Here is a 24155-nt window from a genome sequence, read left to right as displayed (position 1 = left end):
CTGTGGGCTGTCTTTGTTGGTTAAGTTTCTCTGAAGACCAACCCTGTGGCTGCTAACAGATGTTTGCTGAGCTGAACCTTCAGGCTGTCATGTAACGTGTGTTTGATATTTGCAATTCTCATCTCACTGATTCTCAAATTCAGGCTTTTTACGGAGGCAGAAACAAAGGGCAATGGGTGAAGTGCAGAAAGACTTCAATATAAAATGATATGATGGTTGAGGTCAATCACCCAACTTCATAATGTTGATGCTTAAAGACTATATGATGTAACATTAACAGGTTGGGGGTTGAGAGGGACTGTGCACTGAACTGAGAATTGCTGCCTAAGTATTTGTACAGATGTTATAGTAGCTGTGAGAAGAGCAAGAACAAGAAGCATGCTGAGCCTCTGTATATCAGTATTTTGGTTTCCCACTGGTTCAGTGTGATGTTTGAATTCCCTCTTCAATAGATTACAAACCCCTGTTTTGCCGAAAGCCTTCAAAGAAACATGATGCTGAAATTTTGGCAGCCCGCATGGTGTTAACCATAGATGTAAATGATGGATGACAGTGATGCTAGTGGCAGCTCTACTTTAGACTAATGAAAACTGGCACACCAACATCACTGTCGTTCAATGTTAATCTCAAATGAAAGTTTATTTTGTCTGACCAGAGGTTCAAAGCCCAATATTCAGTCTTTATCATATAAGATAGTTGTCTGTCACATATGAGAAGTCAGAACAGCAATTGTTGATTTTCCTGAGAAAAATGTATCATAAGATTATCCATTATCTAAATATTTAGATAATTTTTCTGTTGATTCACTCATAACTTAAGATCTGAAATGTAGAGGTAGCTTCAAATCCTTTTTCAACACTGACAACTGAAAAATCCTAAATCTGAGAAACTATTTGAGAAATGCCGTCCTCCATTGAGAAAACCCCACATTGTGTCCACTGTGAGTATAAACTGTGAAGACTGTGCGTTAAAACTGTAAGTGAGCGATCATGTCCTGTCAGCCGTGGGTCCTCTGGGTGAACAAGTGTTGATGTCTTTGCTGCTGAGCTTTTTTGAAGCGTTAGCGGAGTCTTCGCCTCTTTCCGCTGCAGGCTGTCGAGTGGACTACAGCTCTCCTTTTAGGGTGGTGCATCCGTTTCTGTCTGAGCAGAGTGAGCCGTGCTACAGGAGGTGTGAGGGTGTTAGCACAGGGGGGCTGCTGAGCGGCCACTGGTCCCTGGCTTAGAAACCAGCATGATGCCAGAGCTGACGCTCTACTCCCACTGCTACCGGTCCACACTCTGATGGCATCACAGCGCTATTTGATAAAGAAAATGAAAAATCAATAACATGTTTACACTTGAGAGGTTGCTGGTGCTGAGTTGACTCCCCACGCTCAATGGTTAGCTCCTTATTAGCATGCAAGACGTCTGCGAAGCAATCACCTCTGTTGGACGAAACAATTTTTCACTTAAGCCTGCTGTGAAGAACAAGGAGAAAGCACAATGTCAGCAAAATAAAACGCCTTCTAACAAAATTGCTTCTAATCATAACAACATCAAAATGAGTCGTGTTCCTGGCCTACTTTCCGAAACTGTGGGCAGTTTGCATATGAAAGTAGGCGACAGATTAAACCACCTTATCCTCAAGACAGTTACTCCCTCGCTAGGAACTTTTTCACTTTACCTAATGTGAAATAGTTTGTTGCTGCACTCAGCACCTCCTGTCTGGATGTGTCGACTGCACCTACTCGACATCGTTCTCACTGTTGGGTCAGGGCCAATAAACCTGATATCTGAATCGCTAATAGATTTTGTGTTCGGACATTGTTGGGCTCTTACCTGACTGAAGACAGCACCATTATTGCCCCTGTGTATGATTGTGTGAATTTTCAAGATATATCTCTATCCTATATAGGACTATAGACACAAGCTAAACCGTATATATCTCACAAAAGTAATTTATGATCATATATGGTAGGAAATCATGCACTAGGAAATCACAAAGTGATGTCATATAGTTTAGTAATGCGTTCACTTTAGCAAACAATAACATAAGAGACATGATCTACAGATTATTTAGATTGATCAATCATTAATAGTCATTTGTCATCGTCACAATATATACACAGTCCATTAACCATATATAATATCATTGACCTATTGATGATGCCATTTCTACTATACAGAACTTAGCATTGACTCATTGGGGTTTTAAAGAGCGTGCACGGGGAATGCATTGCCCCTCCGATGCTTTTCATTCTAAAAGTTACAATTAGAATTCACAGGAAAAAAAAATCTTGATTTAACATAATTGTCTTGTTCAAACAAAAGCAACAGAGAGGACGATTGTAATCTTTGGGGTGGAGAGATGAGTCAGTGTATCTCTCTGTGTGTATCTGTGTGTGTCACCACTGAGAGGTTTCATAAGAGCGATGAAATGGATTTTTCTCATCCCTGACCACACGGCCTGTAAAAGGTTGTGTGAGGAAAGTCCTGGTTTCACATCTCACAAGGCTGCATTCGCCTGAGAGCAGCTTGAGTTTGAAGCTGACATGGTGGAAATAGAAAAGAGTCGATGTGTGTCAGCACACATTTGGCTTTGACATGCTGCCTGGTTGTATGTTTCTGCCAGCAGGAATGTTTTATCCGTGCTTGTCAAATGTCCTGCATCAAGAGGACAGCAAAAAGCATTGCACGGCTCCATATAAAGGCTTTCTTTGATGTAAAAATGTTAGATAATCCAGCTCCAGGGATAGTCAGTCCACAGTAGAGGCCATTCACTGCAGAGTTTAACCCATCACCGTCTACTAATGGATACACGCATTCGATCAATCTGCCACACTTTATATATAAGAATGTCCTGTTTTTCAGTTGGAGAGCATCTATAGCAATCAGCAATCATGTCTACTTTGTAACTTGAATAATGAATGCCTCAGAGATATGTTTACAAGAATAAAAGCACCCAATCATTTCTTAAACAATTGGGCACTGTGAGGTTCAGCAAATGTTTAAAAATAACATTTTATCTCTGACTATTTAACAGCTCCGGATGAATATACATTTTGTGTAGTAGTTACAGAAGTGTGATATTACAAAATATATAATATAAAAATATTGAACCTGTGGTTTGATAATTGAAATTCTAAGGCTATGTTAAAGATGTTAATTGTTAGGATTTTATTATCGTCGGTGAGGGCATTATTAGCATGCTAACATTAGCAATAAGCTCAAAGCCTCGAAGATAATCCATATCAGAACAATATGGATCACAGACTGCGTATGAAGATGGATGACAGTTCCTCAGACTAGCCCAAAATTAAGCCAAAATATCTTGGATATGCACATTGCCATCTTGTGCTGGATTAGATTAGATTAGATACAACTTTATTGTCATTGCACAGTACAAGTACTTATACAACGAAATGCAGTTTAGCATCTAACCAGAAGTGAAAAACTAGAGTATTGTGCGATCAAGATGCTTTGGCTTCACCTTTGGGACGCGACATGTCGTCCATCTTTATATACAGTCTATGATAGGGATATACGTGATCTCCAGAAGAAGAAGGAGAAGAAACCAGACACAAAACAAGTTAATCTTTTATCATAATGCAACCTGCTGGCTTGAATTTGCACACCCACCTGACAGAGAAGCCACATCTGCGGGCAGCTTGTTCTGAGGACACAGCTGTCAGGATGTGTCTACACAAACTGAGAAGTGATGCTCTACCAGTTCAGAACCAGGCTTTTAATTATATTTTTGTTTTATTTGTTGTGTAGCTTTATGCCAGTATATAGAGGCTACTAAATTCAGAGATGGGGCCAGAGGAAAATTGGCAAATGCAGAAGAAGGTAACCCTCCCACCACACACACTCCTACCCCTCTTAGCCTGAACTCAGCTTTAACCCTTCAGCCTTTAACCTGGCACAATTTGTGTTTTCTCCCTCTTTTGTTCCTTCAAGTTTTGAGTTTCCACAGTTACTTTCTGCAAAGGTTGTGGGGACTTGCCCTCTCTGTTTTGCGCACTCTGATTTCTCTCCTCCTGGTTTCCCCTCCCTCCCTCCCTCCCTCCCTCCATCTCTCACTTCCTCCAGCAGTAGCTGAACGAGCTGATGTTTGACAATCACTGCTTCTGTTTCTCTCTCACACACACAAATCCAGCACTGCCTGTGCTGGCATTGCTTGGGCAATGTTTACTCTCCCCCTCCACTCTGAATGACTTTTCAGTGCTGCCTTGGTGTGTGCATCACTCCTGCTTTACTCTGGGCTCAAATCAACTCAGTTTGTCTTTTTTATGATTGATTATTTTCTGTGCTGTTTTGTATTGCCATTAAAGCTGTCAGGAAGCATTAAGAGCTATAAAGTTTGGTTGATTCACTTTCTCTGATGATCTGTTTGCACAGATGCCATTTGCATCATCATATTTACTCGATCTCTCTCTAGAACAGGATGCAGATGACAGCTTTAAATGTTGCAATACAATTTCCCTCCCACGACAAATATGCTGACTCGCTCTTCTTCCTGGAATTGTGCCTGGCACCTGCTTCTGATCAAAATGTTTTTATTTTTACACCTGGACATGTGAGCTTGGTGCTTGTCTTATTTGTGCTTTTGCTCTCTATCCCTCTCTCCCCCTCTGTCTTTCTCTTTGTTTGACTTTCAGGTGAGAATTTTGAGCAGAGTCCGTTGCGGAGAACCTTCAAATCCAAAGTTCTAGCCCATTTTCCAGAAAATGTCGAGTGGAATCCATTCGACCAGGATGCGGTTGGCATGGTACGATCTTTTTACAGTTTTAACACACCAACCTCATTCTTAAAGAATGTTAGCATGGCTGAATCTATAAATTGAAGACATTGAAATGTGTTCCACTGCTTATATATAATACCAACATAGAAAATAAGAAACATTTTGGCCTTAAAATTATGTAGTATTTATAAATCCTTTTTGAACTTTGTAGAAATTCCAGACAACTTATACAGAAGTAGCAGCATTAGTAATAACAGCAATAGCAATAGTAGCATTCTCTAACATCTCAAACTGTCAATAAACAAACAAAATGCTTTTTAGTAGGTAATGCTGGTAAGTATAACTTTGAACTTTTGGCAGGGCCCGCTGTTTCCCCCCTGTCTGCAGTCTTAATGATAAGCTAGGCTAATCACCATTTAACTCCATCTCTGTACTTACTGTGCAGACAGGAAGATGGTTGTCATCAAACTCTAAGAAACTGGCATCTTCAATAGGACAGACATAATTTACTGATGTAGTCTGTAAGAAATCTTCTCTTTTCAACAGTGATTTGTGTTCTGATGTGGTCTTTTATCCCTCTCACTCTGCACTCTGTCTGTCGTCTCACAGCTCTGCATGCCAAAGGGTCTGGCGTTCAGGACGCAGGTCGATTCCCGGGAGCCTCAGTTCCACTCCTTCATCATCACCAGAGAGGACGGCTCGCGGACCTACGGCTTCGCCCTCACCTTCTTCGAGGAGGTGACCAGTAAGCAGATCTGCAGTGCCATGCAGACTCTTTACCACATGCACAATGCAGAGCAGTACGACATCCTGCACACTCCCACCTCACCACAGGGACTCGAGGAGCAGCGGCACCAACCGACCCACCATCGTCACCTGCTCCACGCTGCACCCGCCATCTCCCGCCTGCAGCGCTTCAACTCATATGACATCAGCCGTGACACGCTGTACGTGTCAAAGTGCATCTGCCTGATAGCACCCATGGCCTTCCCACAGGCCAGCAGGAAGGTGCTGCAGCAGCTTCACCAGGCTGTGTCCTCTCCTCAGCCCCCACCCCTCCCGCTGGAGAGCTACATCTACAACATCCTCTACGAAGTGCCGATGCCTCCCTCCGGGCGATCCCTCAAGTTCTCAGGCGTCTACGGGCCTGTGGTGTGTCAGAGGCCGAGCACATCTGAGCTGCCTCTCTTTGACTTTCCCATGTGTGAGATGTTTACTCTGCTGGGGGTGGAGAACGTTCTTCAGCTGTTCACCTGTGCCCTGCTCGAGATGCAGATTCTGCTTTACTCACAGCGTAAGTAGCTGGTCGATGTTTTCACATAACCTTTAACATCTAGTCGCATCAGGACGCATTGATTACAAATATCCAGGCATCTGTCTCACATTACAACCATTTGAGAAAACAAAAGAGAAAGATTTTACTAATAGTAGAGACACACTTCATAAAACCTAGTATCTAAATGGATGGTAGAGAGGAAGGAGAGGAGGAAAATCATTTGCATAACAGCTGTTTATTGAGCATTATGAGGTCATGTGATCCCGGTAGTGGAGACTCTGTTAAGAGACGTATCAGTGTCATGATTTTAGAGTAGATATTGTCAGGGGACATGTTCATTACTACCAGATGAAGCTTAAGGCTTCCTCTCCGGTTTTACATTTTAGATGGATGGAAGAAAGGCATAGGTTAGTATTTACACAAAAAAGCAGTTACAGTTAAGATATTTAGTTTTATTATGCCATAAATATCATGATTAAATCTATTACTATTTTTTGACTTTGTAGAAACACAGCGGAAAACATTGGGATTGTCTTTGATAGGTTTTCATAAGTCCAAAGGTCTGCTCAGTTACAACTATGGCCTATGATGTTTTTTCAACCATTTCAGAAATCGGTAAAATCTAGTGTTTACAGTTGTTAATGTGCAGAGTCAAAGCTTGCAGAGTCTTTTACACGTGCAAGAAATAGTTGTGTCAAGAAAGAAAAAAACTATAGCTAAAATCTAAGCTAGATTTTCGTTTTGACGTTCAATCCCCAGATTCTTAATGTCAGAAAAGTAGATGATAGAGAGATACTGTATTGATCTTAAGAGAAATTAAGGCATCCAGTAGCACACAAAACAGTCAGATACAAGAGCATAAGAATAATAAAATGTCAAGGGGCTGGGATTTCTGAAGCTGTTAAACCAAATCATCATGTTAATGGTCTGTTTCACCAGACTGTCTCTCCATAAAGGTGCTCTGTTGCCAACTTCAGAAATGTTCAGCTTTAAAACATCCGGATGGTGTTTGTATAGGAACAAAAACAACAACAATAACCTGAGGCTACGACAAATGTTTTATATGCTTGGCAGAACTACTATCTAGGAGATTACATAACCTGTTGTATGTCTCTATTAGCGTGAAGTTGTGTGAGGGTGAGCTTGAGTAAATGTTAGTCCTCTCAGCCATTACAGAACTCACATGTAAGAGGTTTTTCTGTGAGCAGGAAGTTCTTTTCAGATCTGATTCGTCTTGAGTGTGATTGTTCCTTTTAACCAAACACACAGTAAGTCTGATAATCATCGCTTAATTTATTGAAAGCTTTTGATTTAAAAATGTTTTGATATTTGTTAGTACTTCATCAGCAGTAAATATTCAAATGAAGTCACATGATTCTTTGCTGTGTGTGTGTGTGTGTGTGTTAGTGTGTGTGTTTGGATCCCTTACAGCGGCGATACAAGGCAAATGGTTTACAAATCGCCAGGGGACAAGGGGGAGCAGCTCTTTAGGGGGAAAGCCATGGTGTTGCTAGGCATCCCAGAGACAGGGAGGATAGCTGGGATGCTGGGTGATCATTATTGGTTGGAAGTGACATCATGCCCTCCCCCCCAAGCGGCTCATCGCTGCAGAACGTGTGAAGGATGTTGTGTGGAGTTGAGCCCTGGCAATCCTCCACTGAGAAGAAATGAGGGGTTGTTAATGAAAGGACACTTAAACACTCTGAGGAGAGGGATGCTCTGCGAATAAGGAGGCAACTGAGTGTTATGTGCTTTAAATAGCAAAGTAATTCAAAACTGATTTCACAAGAAGAAGTAGAAAAAGACCTTGGCCTACACCTCCTCCGTGAAGCCATAAATAATATTCTGAAATGCTTTTCTGTTGCTACTTTCTTCCCTCGCAAACAGGAAGCCTGTCATGTGTCACTCATGTGTCAACAAATGGGACATCCTATAATTTAGCTGTTATGTGTTGTTTTATTATTTCGTGGACCTTTTCTGTCTTGCGAATTTGTCACAGGATTGATCAGAGGATAGGGCGATTGCAGTGTGATCTGATTTGAGGATGTTGCAAAAAAGAAAAACATTTCAACCGCAGAGATTTAGACTTCAACCGTAACTAAATTTAAAAGCACAAAATCGAGGCTGGGCCTCAGCAAAGTATGTTTTTCTCTGGCCTGAAGATACAGAATCAAGCTCTTCAATCGCAATCTATAAAATAAACACTTTATCTTACTTATTCCCTTTCTGTAAATTAGGAAATAGCATTGCCTTTCTCTGTTTTTCAGCTTTCTGATGCACCTCCATGACTCCCAAACCTGCTCTATAGTCTTTCTCCACTAGCCTCTTAACCACAGATTATCAATGTCCATTTGTGTGCTTTTATTTTGCCTTTTGCTTCTTACCAAAGGAAAATTATAAATAGTCAAAATCAGGACGTGTCGTCGCCTTTATTGAGACTGAAGCTGCTGAAGCAAGCGCAGGATTTTGTCCAACACGTTGCTTGATCAGAATAGTGCTGAGATCTAAGATCGATCGCAGTTTCACTTCTGTGTTTTCAGTGTATTTTTAACCTGCTGTTCTGCATACAGTTGCACTTGACTTGTAAACTGAACCGCACCTGCATCACTTTAAGTTCAGGCAGCAGCCTGGTTTGCAGTGAGGACATTTCTAAAATGGCCATGGCAAGTGCCTGTGGAAATAAAGCAGCAGATCTGAGATAAAGTGGTTTATTGTTTTGGTGACCCAGTTTAAGAGCAGACGGGTGATGTTAGTATTCTTGTCCCCATCCTGGGAGAGGAAGCCTGCTGAGAGGGGGCCCTGGCCGGTTTGGGTGAGAGTCTCTTCTCATGGGCCAGCACATGACCAAATGAAGGAATGGTATTTACTTTGGCACCATAACAGGAGAGGGTGAGCTGCTGCTTCTGCTGAACATACACTAGGTGTGAACAGGATAGAGCAGGAATGCAGATGAGGAGGACTGGACACATATTTGTAAGTGAAGGAGTCATGGAAAAGGAAGTTAATGTTCACCACAAGACCAGCTGACTGTTGCTGTGTTCACACAGCTGAGTCTGGAACCTCCAAAGGACGCAGGCCACCACAGGACCTCCTCCTCCCATGAAAGAGTTGGCTCTCACAGAGACTAAACTGTTGGCCGACACACAACAATTTAGAAAATGTGGATGTGTAAAACCAGTACAGTGTCCTCAAACTACCATCTAAATGCGGGGTAGGACAGTGGTGTGGTGCTGTATACTTAGCACAGCAAAAAGGTTCATGAATTGAATCTGGAGGCTTGCTTCCTGGAGTTTGATTGTTCTCCCATGTGTTTGTGAGAGATTTCACAGTGCAGTTAGCTCCAACCGTCCAAATACATAAAGACTGGAGAGAGTGCCATTACTGGAGGAGTAAAACTTTATCCGAAAAATACATTTTAGCCTGGAAATTTTCTTGGGGGAATGACACATGGGAAATGAGTTGTGCAACCCTATTATGTTTGAATTTGTCCTAAAAATGCACTTTTATACTTTTATGTTCAGATGTTATGAAGACTGGCAGTCTCGAGTAATACAGCAGCCGGGTTTTACCCTCCAGGCTTCAGTGTGGCTTATATCCTTGAAATTTCAACTAAAAGTGCCCTAGTTTTGTCCAATAAGCGTCGAAAATATCTCTTATCACTCAGTTGACCTAGAATTTAGTGCCTTTGAAACCACTAATTAGGGTAAAAAAAGCAATCACTCAGACCCACGACAATAATCAAGTCAGGAGATGCATCCTCAAATTTGCACGGTACCACACTATATCCTCCTCTGACATACATTTCACATGGTTACGACCTTTTCTTGATCATCCCTTGTCCGTTTTCTTTCTCTTTTTGTCTGAAACAGATTACCAGAGGCTGATGACGGTGGCAGAGAGCATCACAGCCTTAATGTTCCCCTTCCAGTGGCAGCATGTGTACGTTCCCATTCTGCCCGCCTCCCTCCTCCACTTCCTGGACGCGCCTGTGCCGTACCTCATGGGCCTCCACTCCAACGGGCAGGACGACCGCACCAAGCTAGAGCTGCCACAGGAGGTACACGCACCATGGTGTCTTCTTACACTACGTTTTAACACAGCTCTTAGTTTGTTCCTTTGCTGAATTTTGAATGGCTGTAGTTTGCTGCTTAATTCGCTGTTATAGGATTTCCATGCTTCGGCATTATTAGCTTCATTTTAAAACCTCCTTGTAACATCTACTTAGTTACAGCATGTCCGGTGTATATGAAGGTCAGTTACTGTCCAGCCGAGCCGCAAGTTTGCTTCATCAGTCATTAGTTGGCTCATTAGGAAAATGCTCCTTAGTTCGCCGTTGCAGATGTATAATAAGTAGAAGTAGTTGCCAGACATGTCCAGTAAATCATAAATTGATTTAAAATAGGATTTGTTGAATTAGTTTTACTGTTTATAGGACTTGAAGGACTAGTTACAGTGATGATACCACTGTTTTACCTGTTTTGTTTTTTTCTCTACCTTGTCTTCTTCCAGGCTAACTTGTGTTTCGTGGACATCGATAATCACTTCATCGAACTTCCCGAGGAGTTGCCCCAGTTTCCCAACAAGCTGGAGTTCATCCAGGAGATCTCAGAGAAGCTCATGTCCTTTGGCGTATCTCCAGAGGGAAACATTCAATCCAGTGACAGCCAGGTGAAATACCGGGGCCTCAGATCGGTTGACATGGTCTCAGACAAGCGCAACGGCAACCTGGCCTCGCCCCTGAACTCGTACCTGCTGAGAGAGAACGAAACTATCGCCAGACTGCAGGCCCTGGTCAAGAGGACGGGTCTCAGCCTGGAGAAGGTGAGAAACCTTACAAATAAAAAAATCGGCTGCACTAACAATCATGTGTTATGTATTGGTCCAAATGTTGCCTTCAGGCTTAACTGCAAACAAAAATTGTGAACAAAGACAATAAAAGTCCCATATGACAGTGATGTAATATGTTATGTAATGTAAAAGCTTCTCTATTTCACCAAGACAGAGTTCCTTATTTTTGAATCTTTGAGGCTAGATCAAGGCGGTGAAATGTTTTTTATTAAAAATGATTGTCTTTTTGTTGGCATGTTAATATTCCGCTGTAAATACAATCTCTTCTCAAATGAATTGATATATATGTGGAATTAGGTTTTGACAGTCCTTAAGGATGTAGAGGGCCAAAGATTTGAAAATGAATCTCGCTGATTAATCTTAATACTGTGTGAACTAAAAAGAACGCAAAGTTTTATTGCATTGCCGCCCAACTACCGTACTATCACTGGTGCAGTAAAGCACAGTAAACAAAAGGGGGCGCCCTTCTCTCACAATGGACAGGAAGTGTTTTGTCTGTAAAGACAGAAAATGATAGTTGTTTTTATATTTAATGTTTTTTTAAGTGCTTTGAAATTGACAAGTAATGTGTAGAGTTGTTTTGATTCAGTATTTTAATGTCTGACATATTTTGGTGCAGATCATTAGATGTTCTTTTCCCCAAGGATTAATTCATAGATGTTGATGAAAAAATCTATCACATTAAGGGGACTGATCACTGAGTGTGTGGATGTGGTGCATCTTTTGGTTTTAAAGAGACTGTTGGGGGTATTTGCTGTACAGTGTGCCAGGTTTTATGTGTATGTGTTGAGCATTGACAGTGTTTTATTATGCATCAAAGAAACGTCATCATTTCAAAGCATCAGCTCCAGTTCCCTTCGAAATGCTGCCTGTTGATATCTCACAGCCTTGACGACAGAAACACTTTATAAATACTGAGAGCTGTGCAATCTCATTTCCATTAGAGTATCTTACACACAGTATTCAGCAGTATGATGAATTAATCGCTCTGAAGACGATGATAGATGATTGAATTGGCTGATAATGACAGGAAGTCTGTGTGGTTGCAGTCTAATATGCCTGTGCACTCGTGCCAGCAGCAATTAGAACATAGTCATGAACAGATAAGCTAATTGTCTGTGTAGTTTTCCCAGATTTGAGGTCAGTCCTTACTTTTAATTAATATTATCTCAACTCAAGGGAGAGGCGGTCTCGTGGCAGAAACTTGGACTATGGGCATAAAAGGTCTCTGGTTTGTCTCTGGTTCGACTCCACGGAGAAACGACACAAAGACGAACCTGGATTGATCTGTCCAAAAATATAAGAGGATTCTCCCTACCCTGTCTAGTGCCCCTGAGCAAGGCACCTTACTCCCCCAACATCTGCTCCCCGTGCGCCGTACATTGGCTGCTCACTGCTCTGTGTGTCCTGCACCAGATGGGTTAAAAGCAGAGGTTAAATTTCCCTACTTGCATAAGTGTGCCTGTGCATTTCTGTGCATGTTTTTGAGACAAATAAATGAATGTATCTTAATCTTAATCTCACTGCAAAATTAGCTTTAAGGGAACAAGTCGTGGATTTAATAGACTCTTGCTCTGTGTCATTGGGTTGTGAAGTATTTTTCATTTATGTGTACACACGTACATCGGCTGACTTTGTCCAGCTGATGAACTGAAATGCTAAAAAAAGAGCTTCATCTGCAGCCTGCGATAACAGACCGTTAAAGGATCATTTTATATGTTAGATGCCCATGCGGAAGGGGACAGAGCCTTTAGTTGGGCCTGTCTTCTGAAAGCTTATGGATACTGACGAAACAGACAAAATGGAGATGTACCAAAATCGTGTGTGTGTGTGTGGGGGGGCAGTGTAGCCAGAAGTTCAAGCGAGACGTCCGTGAGACAAGAAAAAGAAAATTCAGCAGTGGCTGCTTTTGCCTCTTTCTCAAGAGGATCCAAATCACGTCCTTCACATTCGTCGCCATGTTTGTTGTCAAACACTGGATTCTGTACTGCCCTCTAGTGATTTTTTTGACAACTATGCCAACATAAAGGACTCATGGAAGTACGGAGGCAGTGATGGTTACATAATGTTTAACAGACGCATCTCTTTTCGTACGTTAAGGCAGAATAAATGAGCCTTACGACAACATGACAACCAAACAGTGTCCTGCTTCTTTTCTACATCTCACTTCCTGCTCACATGCTTTCCCCCCTTTTATCTAACCTCTGTCTTTCCTCTGCGTGTGCACATCAGCTGGAGGTGAAAGAGGACGCCAGCAGCAATAAGGACTTGCGGGTTCAGTGTGACGAGGAGGAGCTAAAGATGCACCAGTTCAACGTCCACTTGCGAGAGGTCTTCGCCAACCGATTCACCCAGATGTTCGCCGACTACGAGGTGTTTGTCATCCAGCCCAACCAGGACAAAGAGTCTTGGTTCACCAACCGAGACCAGATGCAGAACTTTGACAAGGTACAGTGGAAGAGAAAGCTTGATATTATCACACTTGATGTTATTCGATTTTTTTTTTCTACCATTCACTCACATTCATTTCCAACTTTTCCACGCACAGGCCTCCTTCCTGTCCGACCAGCCGGAGCCCTACCTGCCCTTCCTGTCACGTTTCTTGGAGACGCAGATGTTTGCCTCCTTCATCGACAGTAAGATCCTCTGCCATGATGACGAGGACAAGGAGCACACGCTGAGGGTGTTTGACTCCCGCGTGGACAAGGTCCGCATGCTGAACGTCCGCACGCCCACGCTGCGCACATCGATGTACCAGAAATGCACAAACATTGAAGAGTCAGGTAAGGAGACCTGGAAAGTACTGTCCTCACATGTATCAGTATACCTCAGTTTTCTGACTTTGGAGAAATACCTGGAAACTGCGTGATTGGTTTGCACTAGTAAAGCTGCAGGTTTTAGTGTGAACATGATCAGCTTCACCATAGTTTGTTAACTTGAGACAGTAACAAATTTACCTCTTTAAAGTTGAATTATTGGTTGCTGCCTAAACAAAGGTTACTGAATAAGAAATTAGAGATAGTTAATTGAAGATTTAAAAGGTAGAACAACCACAGAATTTGACTCCCTGATAATCATCCTTAAACTTGTTTATCTTACCAGTCCTACATGATGAGTAGTTCCAGCTGTTTCTTCATTCTGTAATCTCACCGACGACCTTCGTCTCTCTCTCATCCACAGAGAAAGCCATCGAGTTGAGAGTGACAAAGATCGATCACACTGCCCTCCACCCCCACCTGCTGGACATGAAGATCGGTCAGGGACGCTACGAGCAAGGCTTCTTCCCGCGGCTGCAGTCTGCCGTGCTCTCCACGGGGCCCGTTTGCAACAAGTGATTATTTCACCCTAATATCACATAAAAATCTGCAATGCCATTTATTTCTCATTCTTAACAAACCTTCAAGGCCTTTCCTCGAATTAGATTTTGTCAGCTGTTTTCAGATTATTGTGGGTAAGGTTGATCCGAGTCATGTTTTGTGTCACAGGTGGACCAAGAGGAGTGCTCCAGCCCAGTGGAGGCGGAGGGATCGACAGAAGCAGCACGCTGAGCACCTTTATTTAGACAATGACCAGAGAGAGGTGAGAGGGCCCCACAGTGTTTTCTCGCCTCAGCTCTTAATTAAACACATTGATTGGCCGTGCTTCGTTTTCTTTGTTCATTTTGCATGACGTGTTCTCTGTTTACTTTAACTTGAATCCATCCTCTCTCCCCATCACACCTTTGGTCACTGTCTCTTTTTGTTTTTGTCTCTTTGCACTCCCGCTCACAAACTCTCAGCATGTAGAGTGCATGTTTCCGGAGCTGCAGCTCCTGCTGTTTCTTGACTACTACTGGCTCTCTCAGTCCTTCAGGCCCTGTCTAAAATCAGTGACAGTGGACTTGGTATGTGTTGGTAGTCGTCTGACCACATGTGCTGTTCACCCATGTGGCCTTTACCTCCCTGTGCTTCCTTCACCACCACTCCACCAGCATCTCAGCTTTAATCTGATTATCCATGTCCCTTTTTTGATTAACGAAATTGTAATACTTTTATTTCGTTCTCATGAGTTTCACCCTTCATTGATTTTGATTGTATTGGTTCGGCAAACTTAAGTCTGGCATAATTATTAAAGCATAGATCTGGTTTATACATTAAGAAATGAAATAGTCTGTTTATTCGTTCACATATGTTTCTCTGTGACCTGATTGCTGACTGCGATCTCTGTCTTCTATCAGAAGTACATCCAGGAAGCCAGAAACCTGGGCACGACCATCCGACAGCCCAAACTGTCCAACCTGTCGCCTTCCGTCATCGCTCAGACCAACTGGAAGTTCGTAGAAGGGTTGCTGAAGGAGTGCAGGAACAAGGTTTGACTATTTCTGCGATGTGATTGATGCTGTGTCACATTGTTTTAATTGATTACAGGGAACCACTGCTCTGATCTGTTAAGAGTTTAGCAGTGAGATTGTGTAAAGCACTGTATAACATTCACAGAGAATCAATATGATTTGGGCCTTGCTACTATCTGAAATTGTAAAATGTGCCTTATTATGGTAAGAGCAAAGTCATCAGCCTGTGTTTTCCTTACGTTAGTAGAGTAACATTCCAGGGAGCTCTTCTTTTTTGTTTAAGCTAAATAAACACCAGGTTTTGTTGAAGTCCTGTGTGGAGCTTCTTTAACCACTGTCCACACTTTCTTTACTGTTTCGACCAAGACACACACACCCAAACCAGCACAGGTTTCATATGTTTACCTGTGTTTATTAGTAAACACTTACTTTTAAAGCTTTGTATTTTCATTAGTCTTATTTGTGTAACTTATGTTTCCTACTGCAAAAAAATCTTATTGTGACTAGATGGAGGCTAGCAAAAAGAGCATGGAATAAAATAACTCAAAAAGAATGTTTATTAATCTGCAGACCAAGCGTATGCTGGTGGAGAAGATGGGTCGGGAGGCCGTGGAGCTGGGTCACGGAGAGGTCAGCATCACCGGCGTTGAGGAGAACACTCTGATCGCGAGCCTCTGTGACCTGCTGGAGAGAATCTGGAGCCACGGGCTGCAGGTCAAACAGGTCAGGACAAAGAGATCACTGCGGTGGCCATGCACCTGATCAGTTCTCACAGCTCGTGGACGTAAAGTTCCCTCAGAACAAGTGATGATGCTACAAAATGTTTTCTCTCTCTTTCAGGGTAAATCCGCCCTGTGGTCCCACCTCCTGCACTACCAGGAAGGCAAAGAGAAGAACAATGCCACTCCCGGTGGTTTGGGACCTCCAGGTAGAGAAAGCACTTCACTTTATGAACCAAATGAATCACTCACTCTCATTGCATTACACATAGGAAATGCTTTACTCCCCTTTTTTCCTCATACCAGGTTTCATTCATGACACGGAGAGACGCAAATCTGATGGTGGTGGATCTGCCATGCCACCTCTGAAAGTCTCTCTGATCCAGGACATGAGGTGAGGATGACTGAGGATCATTTCGACATGAACTAATGTGCATTTCAAATAGAAAAAATGAATGGATGATGTCTCTCAGTTTAAGTGAATAACTGTTTTTAAGTGTATGTGCTGCGGGTCACTATCGGAGGTAAGTAAGAATAAGACTGCCCTCCTGTGGTAAACTGTCAAACAACTTGCCCTCCTGTTTTCCCCTTTATAACTGGTTTTATGTACATTTAGTTGATGAATAACTAATATAAATATTAAAATCTTATGAATTACAGCTAAATATTAATTAAATCCCACCTGAGAAGTTTTAAAAGTAATGCAGCCTCTAATTGACATGGTTCTTTCAACTCTATTTTAGTAGCAAATATTCAAGACAAACTTCATTACACAAGCAGGTAATTCCATACAATAGTAGAGACCACAGTTGAACTCAACACTATAACTCTCATGTTAGTTATTCAATTTAGCAGTGATGCAGTTATATAAAAAGCTCTGACCCTCTTTCTTATTTTTTGTATATATTTGACCGTAGCTGAGAACAGAAACAGAAATCCTCTGCCTGATATAAACAAGGAACTGCACAATCACACAACCACTGCCCCAGACCCCAAGGCCAATTTGGTGCCCCAATTTCCCATAAATGTTTTTTACTCTGTTGTACTTTGTTTATAAAACTCTAAAACTACTCCGTTCCATGGCCCTGGGAGCTGTTGTGGCTCACCTGCCTCTGCTGTCGCCGTGTTATCCACCATACCCAACCAGAGCAGAGAAATCGAGGCTTGTGGTGCGTGAAGACGGCTCAGAGCGAATCTGTGTAACAGCGAGTTACTTCCAGCCTAATTACCAGACCCCCGCCAGACTGACTGAGAAAAGAGGAGGGGGTCAACGTAGGGCACAAACACACAGCTCTGCTCCGCTGGCAGACAGACCCTCCTCCACACTCGTGTGCACGTCTGACTCCATGATCGTAAACAGAAGCAACCACTTCCATCAGATAATGAGTTTAATAATTAATTATATTCAGGCAGAAAATATGTAGTAAGGGGGAAAATTGGGGGTTTTAGCTTATTAAATGTTATGGTCTCATATCTGTGTCACACAGAGTTTTCTACATAAGAGATTATGGTAATAGTGTAGATGTTTTCCTCTGTTGTCATGGAGATAACAATCAGAGGAAACTAGGTTACGTGGTTTGAGTGTAGAGGGTGGAGACAGAGAGGGGGTTGGAAGGTGAAGGAGGAGGAGGAGGCATGAAGAGCTCTTAGCAGACGAGCCGATGACACAGGTGGAGTGGAAGGGAATGTGTCTGGACATCGGAGGCATGATAGTGGCTTGGAGCGATGGCATGGGACCGACGTGCACACTCAGAGTCTGAGAGGCTGACAGAGACAACCATGTACCAGAGACTCGGGCTGAATATAGCAGGAGATAGACAGACGCGGTGAAATTATGAAGCTTCATTAAATACTAATATGATTACATTAACTCTTACACACAGGTATGATTCAAGATGTCTTGGAAAAACAAGTTTATCCCTGTTTTTCCCTAAAATAAAATATGGTGTTTTAAGTATTGATCTTCATCTTTCAACTATGGAAACTAAATATATTATAAATTTGTTAAATAAGAACTTCAACTTTACTAAACTTTATTGATCCCACGGCAGGGGTAATGACTTAGAACATGAGAACATTTGAAAGTATAGAATTGAATAAAATAGGAAATAGAATAACATAAAAAAGTTCTAAATGATATTACAGAAAATATGTACATAAAATGCACCTTTCATTACAGAATATTAAAGGTATATAATCACACTTGTAAAGTGCAGTGGCAGAGGATGATTGAGATTTGTGCATATGTATAAGGAGACAGGGAAGTAATATATAAATGTACTGTATATGCATATATAGACTGATACAAGTATATGGGCATGTATATATAGTATAAAAGAGTACAATATGAATATGACTATAAAAATGGAGAGTGGGGTTAAGTCAAATGCTAGAATCGGAATTGACTACGATAATCAAAGCATATTTTGGTATTTTGACTATGAAGACTCTTTCACCTAACGAAAATAGGAACACAGCTTTTGTGGTTGTGTACAAGCTCCAAACCTCTGCTGACCTCTCGAGCTGTCGTTTACTTTTTTTCAGACACATTCAGAAACTCAGTGAGATCAAGACGGATGTGGGCAAGGCCAGAGCGTGGGTTCGCCTCTCGATGGAGAAGAAGCTGCTCTCCAGGCACCTGAAGCAGCTGCTGTCAGACCACGAACTTACAAAGTGAGCGAAACACCACACTGCTGAACCCCCACTCCGCTGTCACTCACACGGACATATCTCTGTAGTAGTTAGATACAACAGTGAGTCTCACTGGGACATATTGAGGTTCACATTTCCTTCTTTATCTCATCCTCGCCTTCTTTTTGTGTTTGTGGAGGAATGTCTGTCGCGTATGAAATGAAGGTGACGTGTGATCGACCCATTTATTATACATTAACTCCCTTGAAATTGCAAAGCATCACACAGCAGTCCACCATCGCATCAATAATTCACACCTCTCCCCTCTTCATAATTGATATCTGAGCGGTGAACTAGGTCAGAAGGATTTCTGTCTGCCTTTGTGACCTCCCGTTGCCGATTGTTCTACTTTACATCAAATGAAAACACACTTTGTTATTCATTTGCCAAAAAATAAATATGCCCTCAAAGATTTGAAATATTGAAAATGGAACAGATCATTTAATGTTGTGGGCAGAAGCATTAACATTTATTTTCAACAAACCTTTTCTTCTTTTTTAGAAAACTGTACAAGCGCTACGCCTTCCTCCGCTGTGATGATGAGAAGGAGCAGTTTCTTTACCACCTGCTGTCCTTTAATGCCGTGGACTACTTCTGTTTCACCAACGTCTTCACAACCATCAGTGAGTGCTGACAACACGGCCAGAAAACAACCTGGGTGTAGTGTTTGGGCTCTTATTGTATGTGTTTTTGTATTTAATGTGATATTTCTCTCCTCCCTGTGTCCCAGTGATCCCATACCATGTGGTGGTGGTTCCCAGTAAGAAGCTGAGCGGCTCCATGTTCACCGCCAACCCCTGGGTGTGCGTGTCCGGTGAGCTGGCAGAGACCGGAGTCCTGCAGGTCCCCAGAAATACTCAAGAGATTACTTTTGAGGTTGGTGTTGATCGAAAATCGGCAGCTGTGTTTCCACCTTGTCCTTGTTTACCTCCTTGGGTGAATTAGCACAAAATGTATTAACTTCAAAGTTTCTACACAAGCACTTGAAGAGTTACAACTTTCATGCGTGAAAAGAAACCCGTAGAACCCATCTCCTTCTCAACTCGAGGCACACATTTATCAATCTTAGAAACTGGACTTGATTGGCACTCACATGTCTCCTTCAAGACATATGATATATATATATACATATAAACTCCCCCATCGAATCCACATGGTCTCAGCTACACATTGGTTGCAGTTACAGGTTTGTAGCCATATTTATTATTGTACAGCGAATAAATAATCCTACCTCCCCTTTGAAACCACATTTATAAACCAAAATCCAACCAACCAATCAACAAACTGACTGGAATTAACCTTGAACAATATATGGTTGTTGTCTCATGTTTTGAATTACATCTTTTGGCATTTGACACCCACCTGCTTCTTTCCCACTCTCTCTCTCTCTCTCTCTCAGTGCCAAAACCTGGGCAAGCTCACCACAGTCCAGATGGGCCACGATAACTCGGGACTCTACGCAAAGTGGCTCGTGGAATGCGTCGTGATCCGCAATGAAATCACGGGGCACACCTACAAGTAAGCACGCCTACTGAGGAAAAGGCCCCTGACGTTATTTTGACGAGGCGGTTCTCAAGAGCTGAACCGGCTGTGTTTGCCGCACAGGTTCCCGTGTGGCCGTTGGTTGGGGAAAGGCGTGGATGACGGCAGCCTGGAGAGGATCCTGGTGGGAGAGCTGATGACCCCCAGCTCAGAGAACGACGAGAGGATGTGCCGCACACCCCCAATGCAGCAGTCCCCGGGGATGATGAGGAGGTTTGTGACCATCTCACCGAACAGCAAACCAAGTAAGTCACTGCTGCACTGCATACGTCATCTGTGCCCACTCAGAAATAAAAATGTTCCTTGTTTTAACCTAAATTTGAAGTAGAGTCTTTTTTTAAGCTTTGATGCTTGTAAACGGTGCCAAAATGAGTTGTTGGTAACCGAATGGTAGGAACGTTGTCGCTGAGGAAACACATTGGCAGGAGAATTGGTGCTGTAATAATTCAATGATGATTTTCCAAGACGGGCGGTTGAGGGTCACCATGACCCCACGCAAGTTACTGTGTACGTAGCGTGTTTAGTTAGTCATGGTCACGATACAGGTCATATTTGAACGGTTCTGGATTTGACTTGGAGATAGTTACTGGTAGCAGATCGGGTTCAGAACAGAGCTTTGTGAATATGGGTTTGCGACCTGACGCTTTGTTCTTGATACCTTCACTACTAAAAATTCTGATGTGAAAATACAATTCCCAAGGAGATCAAACCTAGATGGTATTTATTTCTCTGTGAGTCTGCGTGTATTGTCCTACAGCCTTTTTCTTTGCTTCTTTCCTCTCAACCAGAGTTAAACACAGGTCAGATCCAGGAGGGAGTGGGAGAGGCCATCAATGGGATCGTGAAGCACTTCCACAAGCCGGAGAAGGAGGTGAGCGACGACAGTCCAGACAAGCCCCAGCCTGTACCTCTATTATTCATCACGTATTAAGAACAGCAGCTTTCTGCTCTGGTGGTCCACAAGCCCCTCTTTAGCTGTGCCCTACCTGGTATCATTCACATTGTTAAACATATTAAAGGAGACTTCTTACCGGTATTTAGGCATGGACATTAAAGAGTTTGATGCTTGTTTCCAGTTCTAGTGACCCCATCCATGATCATTATTATTTATCAAAGCAGTTGGAGTAATAATTGGAATTCAGGAGGAGGAGATTCCTATTGAAGTGTTTTAGTGTCTTGTCACTTGCCTGGGAATAACCGGTTTCAAATATCAATCACTGTGTATTTTCAGCACAAGGGATTATTGCAGGGAAACCCCCCCCTCACTCTCGCTTTACCTCTCGACAGAACAATGGCCGCTGAAAATAACATTTATTCTGTTGTTTCTGTATGTTTATAGTTTTAATGTTGAACATTATGAATAATATATCTGTTATTTCATACGCCCTCGTGCCTCAACCATATGTCTTTCAATCTCCAGTGCCCATTCACCCTTTTCTTCCTGCATATGTAGCAGTTTGTTTGGTGTTTAAATGAAATAGTTTGACCTTAAGACCTTAAGAACTTTTATTGAAAAGTTCTCTGTTATATTCTTCAGCATCTGTACTTTCTCTAACGATATGAATTCTCTTCTTGTTGTTTTTTGTGCGTCACAGAGAGGCAGTCTGACTCTCCTGCTCTGTGGGGAGTATGGCCTCGTCTGGGCTCTGGAGCAGGTTTTCCAACACGGTTTCAAATCACCCCGACTCTTTAAGAATGTCTTCATCTGGGACTACTTGGGTAAAGACTTAATATAATTTCTCCCTGATTAAGTCTCCCAGCCAGTCGTACCATTAACTCCATGTCTCGCAACCCCCTTTCCTGTCCCCCTCATCAACAATGAAGTCCTAAAAATTATATTCTATTTTAACAGAAAAGGCACAAGTGTACTTTGAAGGTGCGGAGCAGCGAGAGGTGACTCCAGACGAAAACTGGCAAACCAGAGTTCGCCACTTCTGCCGCTTCATGCGCGCCATCAGCAACACATCCAGAAACATCGGCAAGGACGGGAAGTTCCAGATGCTTGTGTGTCTGGGTGCAAGGTAGGCAGGCCGCACTCGCTCGCCCCATTCTCAGAATGTTTACATATAGTGAACACTGTCAAAATTCATTGAGGAAGTCCAGTGTTCAAAGTAGATTGTGTGACATTTTTATTGATCTTGTGGTGATGCCACAAATCTCCCTGCTAGAATGTACTAAAATAACAACTGAAACAATGAGGCTGCTGTGTCCGACCCCTCAGCCTGACCACAAGAGTCAAGTGAAAATGATCTTTCCTCAGAGGATTCTTCGTGTATCAAATGTTTTAATGATTTCCTTTAGTTTGTCTGTAGAAAGGTTTATGTCTTTGTATTCAGTGAATAATGATCTCGTCTTTTTGTTTCACAGCTTTCACAATAGCATTGCAGAGAGAAAATGGCAATTTATCAATAGCGATTTTTATCCAAACTATACTGTGGGTTGTCTCTAAAACAATTTTTTCCACTGCCATGGTTTTAGGTTTTTCTAAGTGGGAAAAAACCGACAGATCCATACATTCTTTCAAGTTGCTTGTTTGACTCCATGCGTCTGCTTCCTGCTTCTCGTAGGGACCATCTGCTGCATCACTGGATCGCTCTGCTCGCAGACTGTCCCATCACTGCTCAGATGTACGAGGACATGGCACTGATTAAGGATCGCTCGTTGGTGAACTCTCTGATCCGAGTCCTGCAGACGCTGCAGGAGTTCAACATCACTCTGGAGGCTTCGCTCGTCAAAGGCGTTGGTATCTAAACCAAACCAACCATCCCAATAGATGCACCGGAGGAGGAAGATCACTGGGGACCACTGAAAAAGAATAACAGAACCTTTTATATGCAGAACCTGACTTGAACAAAGGACGTTTTCTGGCTTATATTAAAGCTACTGTTACATTTGCCATATATCAAGTGCAATGAGCCTTTCAAGATACCTTGTTATTTTTATCCTCGACGATGTTGCCATTAGATGTTAAAAATATGTTTTCTATTATGAATCATGATTTTCAAATTATTGACTTGTGCTATAACGTTTCATTGAAAGCTAAATATTTTCATTGTTATCGTGAACTGCTGACAATGGCTATATTTAAGGGAAAGCGAGGAACAAAACTGTTAATATATTTTCAGAGAAAAACAGTATTATTTTGTTAAACCAGTCAAGTTGCTTGCTCTGTCGTCAACTCAGATTCCATTGTCATAATGCAGAGCTTAAAGCAAATGATGTAGAAGTATGCTTTATAAGTATGCGTGACCGGGAGGTTTGTAGAGTGGACCATGATTCACCTACATAAGAAAAACAAGCCCATTACATTTGAGCCTTTCCCTGAGAAATGTACGAGTATGCAAATCTTTTACATGAATTACCTTCAGAGAAAATGTTCCTTCTTGCATGTTGAGACTTTGTGATTTAAGCCTGTTTCCAGTGATGGACATTGATATTCAGTTGGATAAAGGAAAATAGCCCAAGTCTTTGGTTTGTGTTCCAGACACACATCCCCCCAAGCGATGCTTTGCCCAGCTTTCTGTGCAAAGTTGATCACAGTCACAGCCTCTGTATAAGTACCTCCAGTCCCCCCCCTTCCCAGCCCCAGCCCTTACACTACATCTGCCCTCTTCCCTGCACACAGCGTGACGGCCTCTGCAGGCTGATCTCCTGCTTCCCTTCAGATTTTGTTATATCATGGTTTCTTGCTATGCAATATCCAGAAGAGAAAAGTCAACCCCCCTCAAACTCCATGTTCTGGTGTGTTGAGGTAGAACCGGGCCCGCCTCCGTTACATCCATCGAACTTTACTGTGCAGAAAAAGAGATTTGATATGTGAAGGACTTCTTTTCTGTGCCAACAATGTCTGGAACGACTGTTGTACTCGTGTACAACCCACACATGAGCATCTTGGGAGATATATATTTTTGTTTTTCCAATACGGTTGTACATTTATTGACATAGCTGTGTAATGTAGTGTTTACTAAGTGAGCAACAGTGTACAGTGTAAAAATATATTAAGAATAAAGCATCTGTAATGCGT

At 42.3% G+C, this 24155-nt stretch overlaps 1 protein-coding gene across 3 annotated transcripts in view; it reads left to right on the top strand.

Moving 5' to 3' along the window:
* The window catches only part of dennd5a (DENN/MADD domain containing 5A), a 29341-nt gene extending 5186 nt beyond the window's left edge, over positions 1-24155 (top strand). Inside the window, exons 2-24 of one of the 3 annotated variants that reach the window (XM_062385092.1) lie at positions 3759-3830; positions 4643-4752; positions 5335-6019; positions 9871-10058; positions 10511-10822; positions 13082-13297; positions 13398-13632; positions 14030-14180; positions 14335-14428; positions 14628-14732; positions 15066-15197; positions 15750-15902; positions 16020-16107; positions 16205-16292; positions 18443-18571; positions 19091-19212; positions 19320-19465; positions 19989-20107; positions 20195-20376; positions 20920-21002; positions 21727-21850; positions 21984-22152; positions 22699-24155. In XM_062385092.1, the coding sequence (XP_062241076.1) occupies positions 3759-3830; positions 4643-4752; positions 5335-6019; positions 9871-10058; positions 10511-10822; positions 13082-13297; positions 13398-13632; positions 14030-14180; positions 14335-14428; positions 14628-14732; positions 15066-15197; positions 15750-15902; positions 16020-16107; positions 16205-16292; positions 18443-18571; positions 19091-19212; positions 19320-19465; positions 19989-20107; positions 20195-20376; positions 20920-21002; positions 21727-21850; positions 21984-22152; positions 22699-22882 (3887 nt within the window). In that variant the 3' untranslated portion in view covers positions 22883-24155. The remainder of the gene's footprint in view (positions 1-3758; positions 3831-4642; positions 4753-5334; positions 6020-9870; positions 10059-10510; positions 10823-13081; positions 13298-13397; positions 13633-14029; positions 14181-14334; positions 14429-14627; positions 14733-15065; positions 15198-15749; positions 15903-16019; positions 16108-16204; positions 16293-18442; positions 18572-19090; positions 19213-19319; positions 19466-19988; positions 20108-20194; positions 20377-20919; positions 21003-21726; positions 21851-21983; positions 22153-22698) is intronic. The other 2 variants (XM_062385090.1, XM_062385091.1) reach the window with 2 other exon arrangements.

The sequence above is a fragment of the Platichthys flesus genome, chromosome 1, assembly GCF_949316205.1.
Source record: "Platichthys flesus chromosome 1, fPlaFle2.1, whole genome shotgun sequence".
Classification (NCBI taxonomy): domain Eukaryota; kingdom Metazoa; phylum Chordata; class Actinopteri; order Pleuronectiformes; family Pleuronectidae; genus Platichthys; species Platichthys flesus.
The sequence above is the reverse complement of the archived record's forward strand: the minus strand, read 5'-3'. Positions and strand labels throughout refer to the sequence as shown.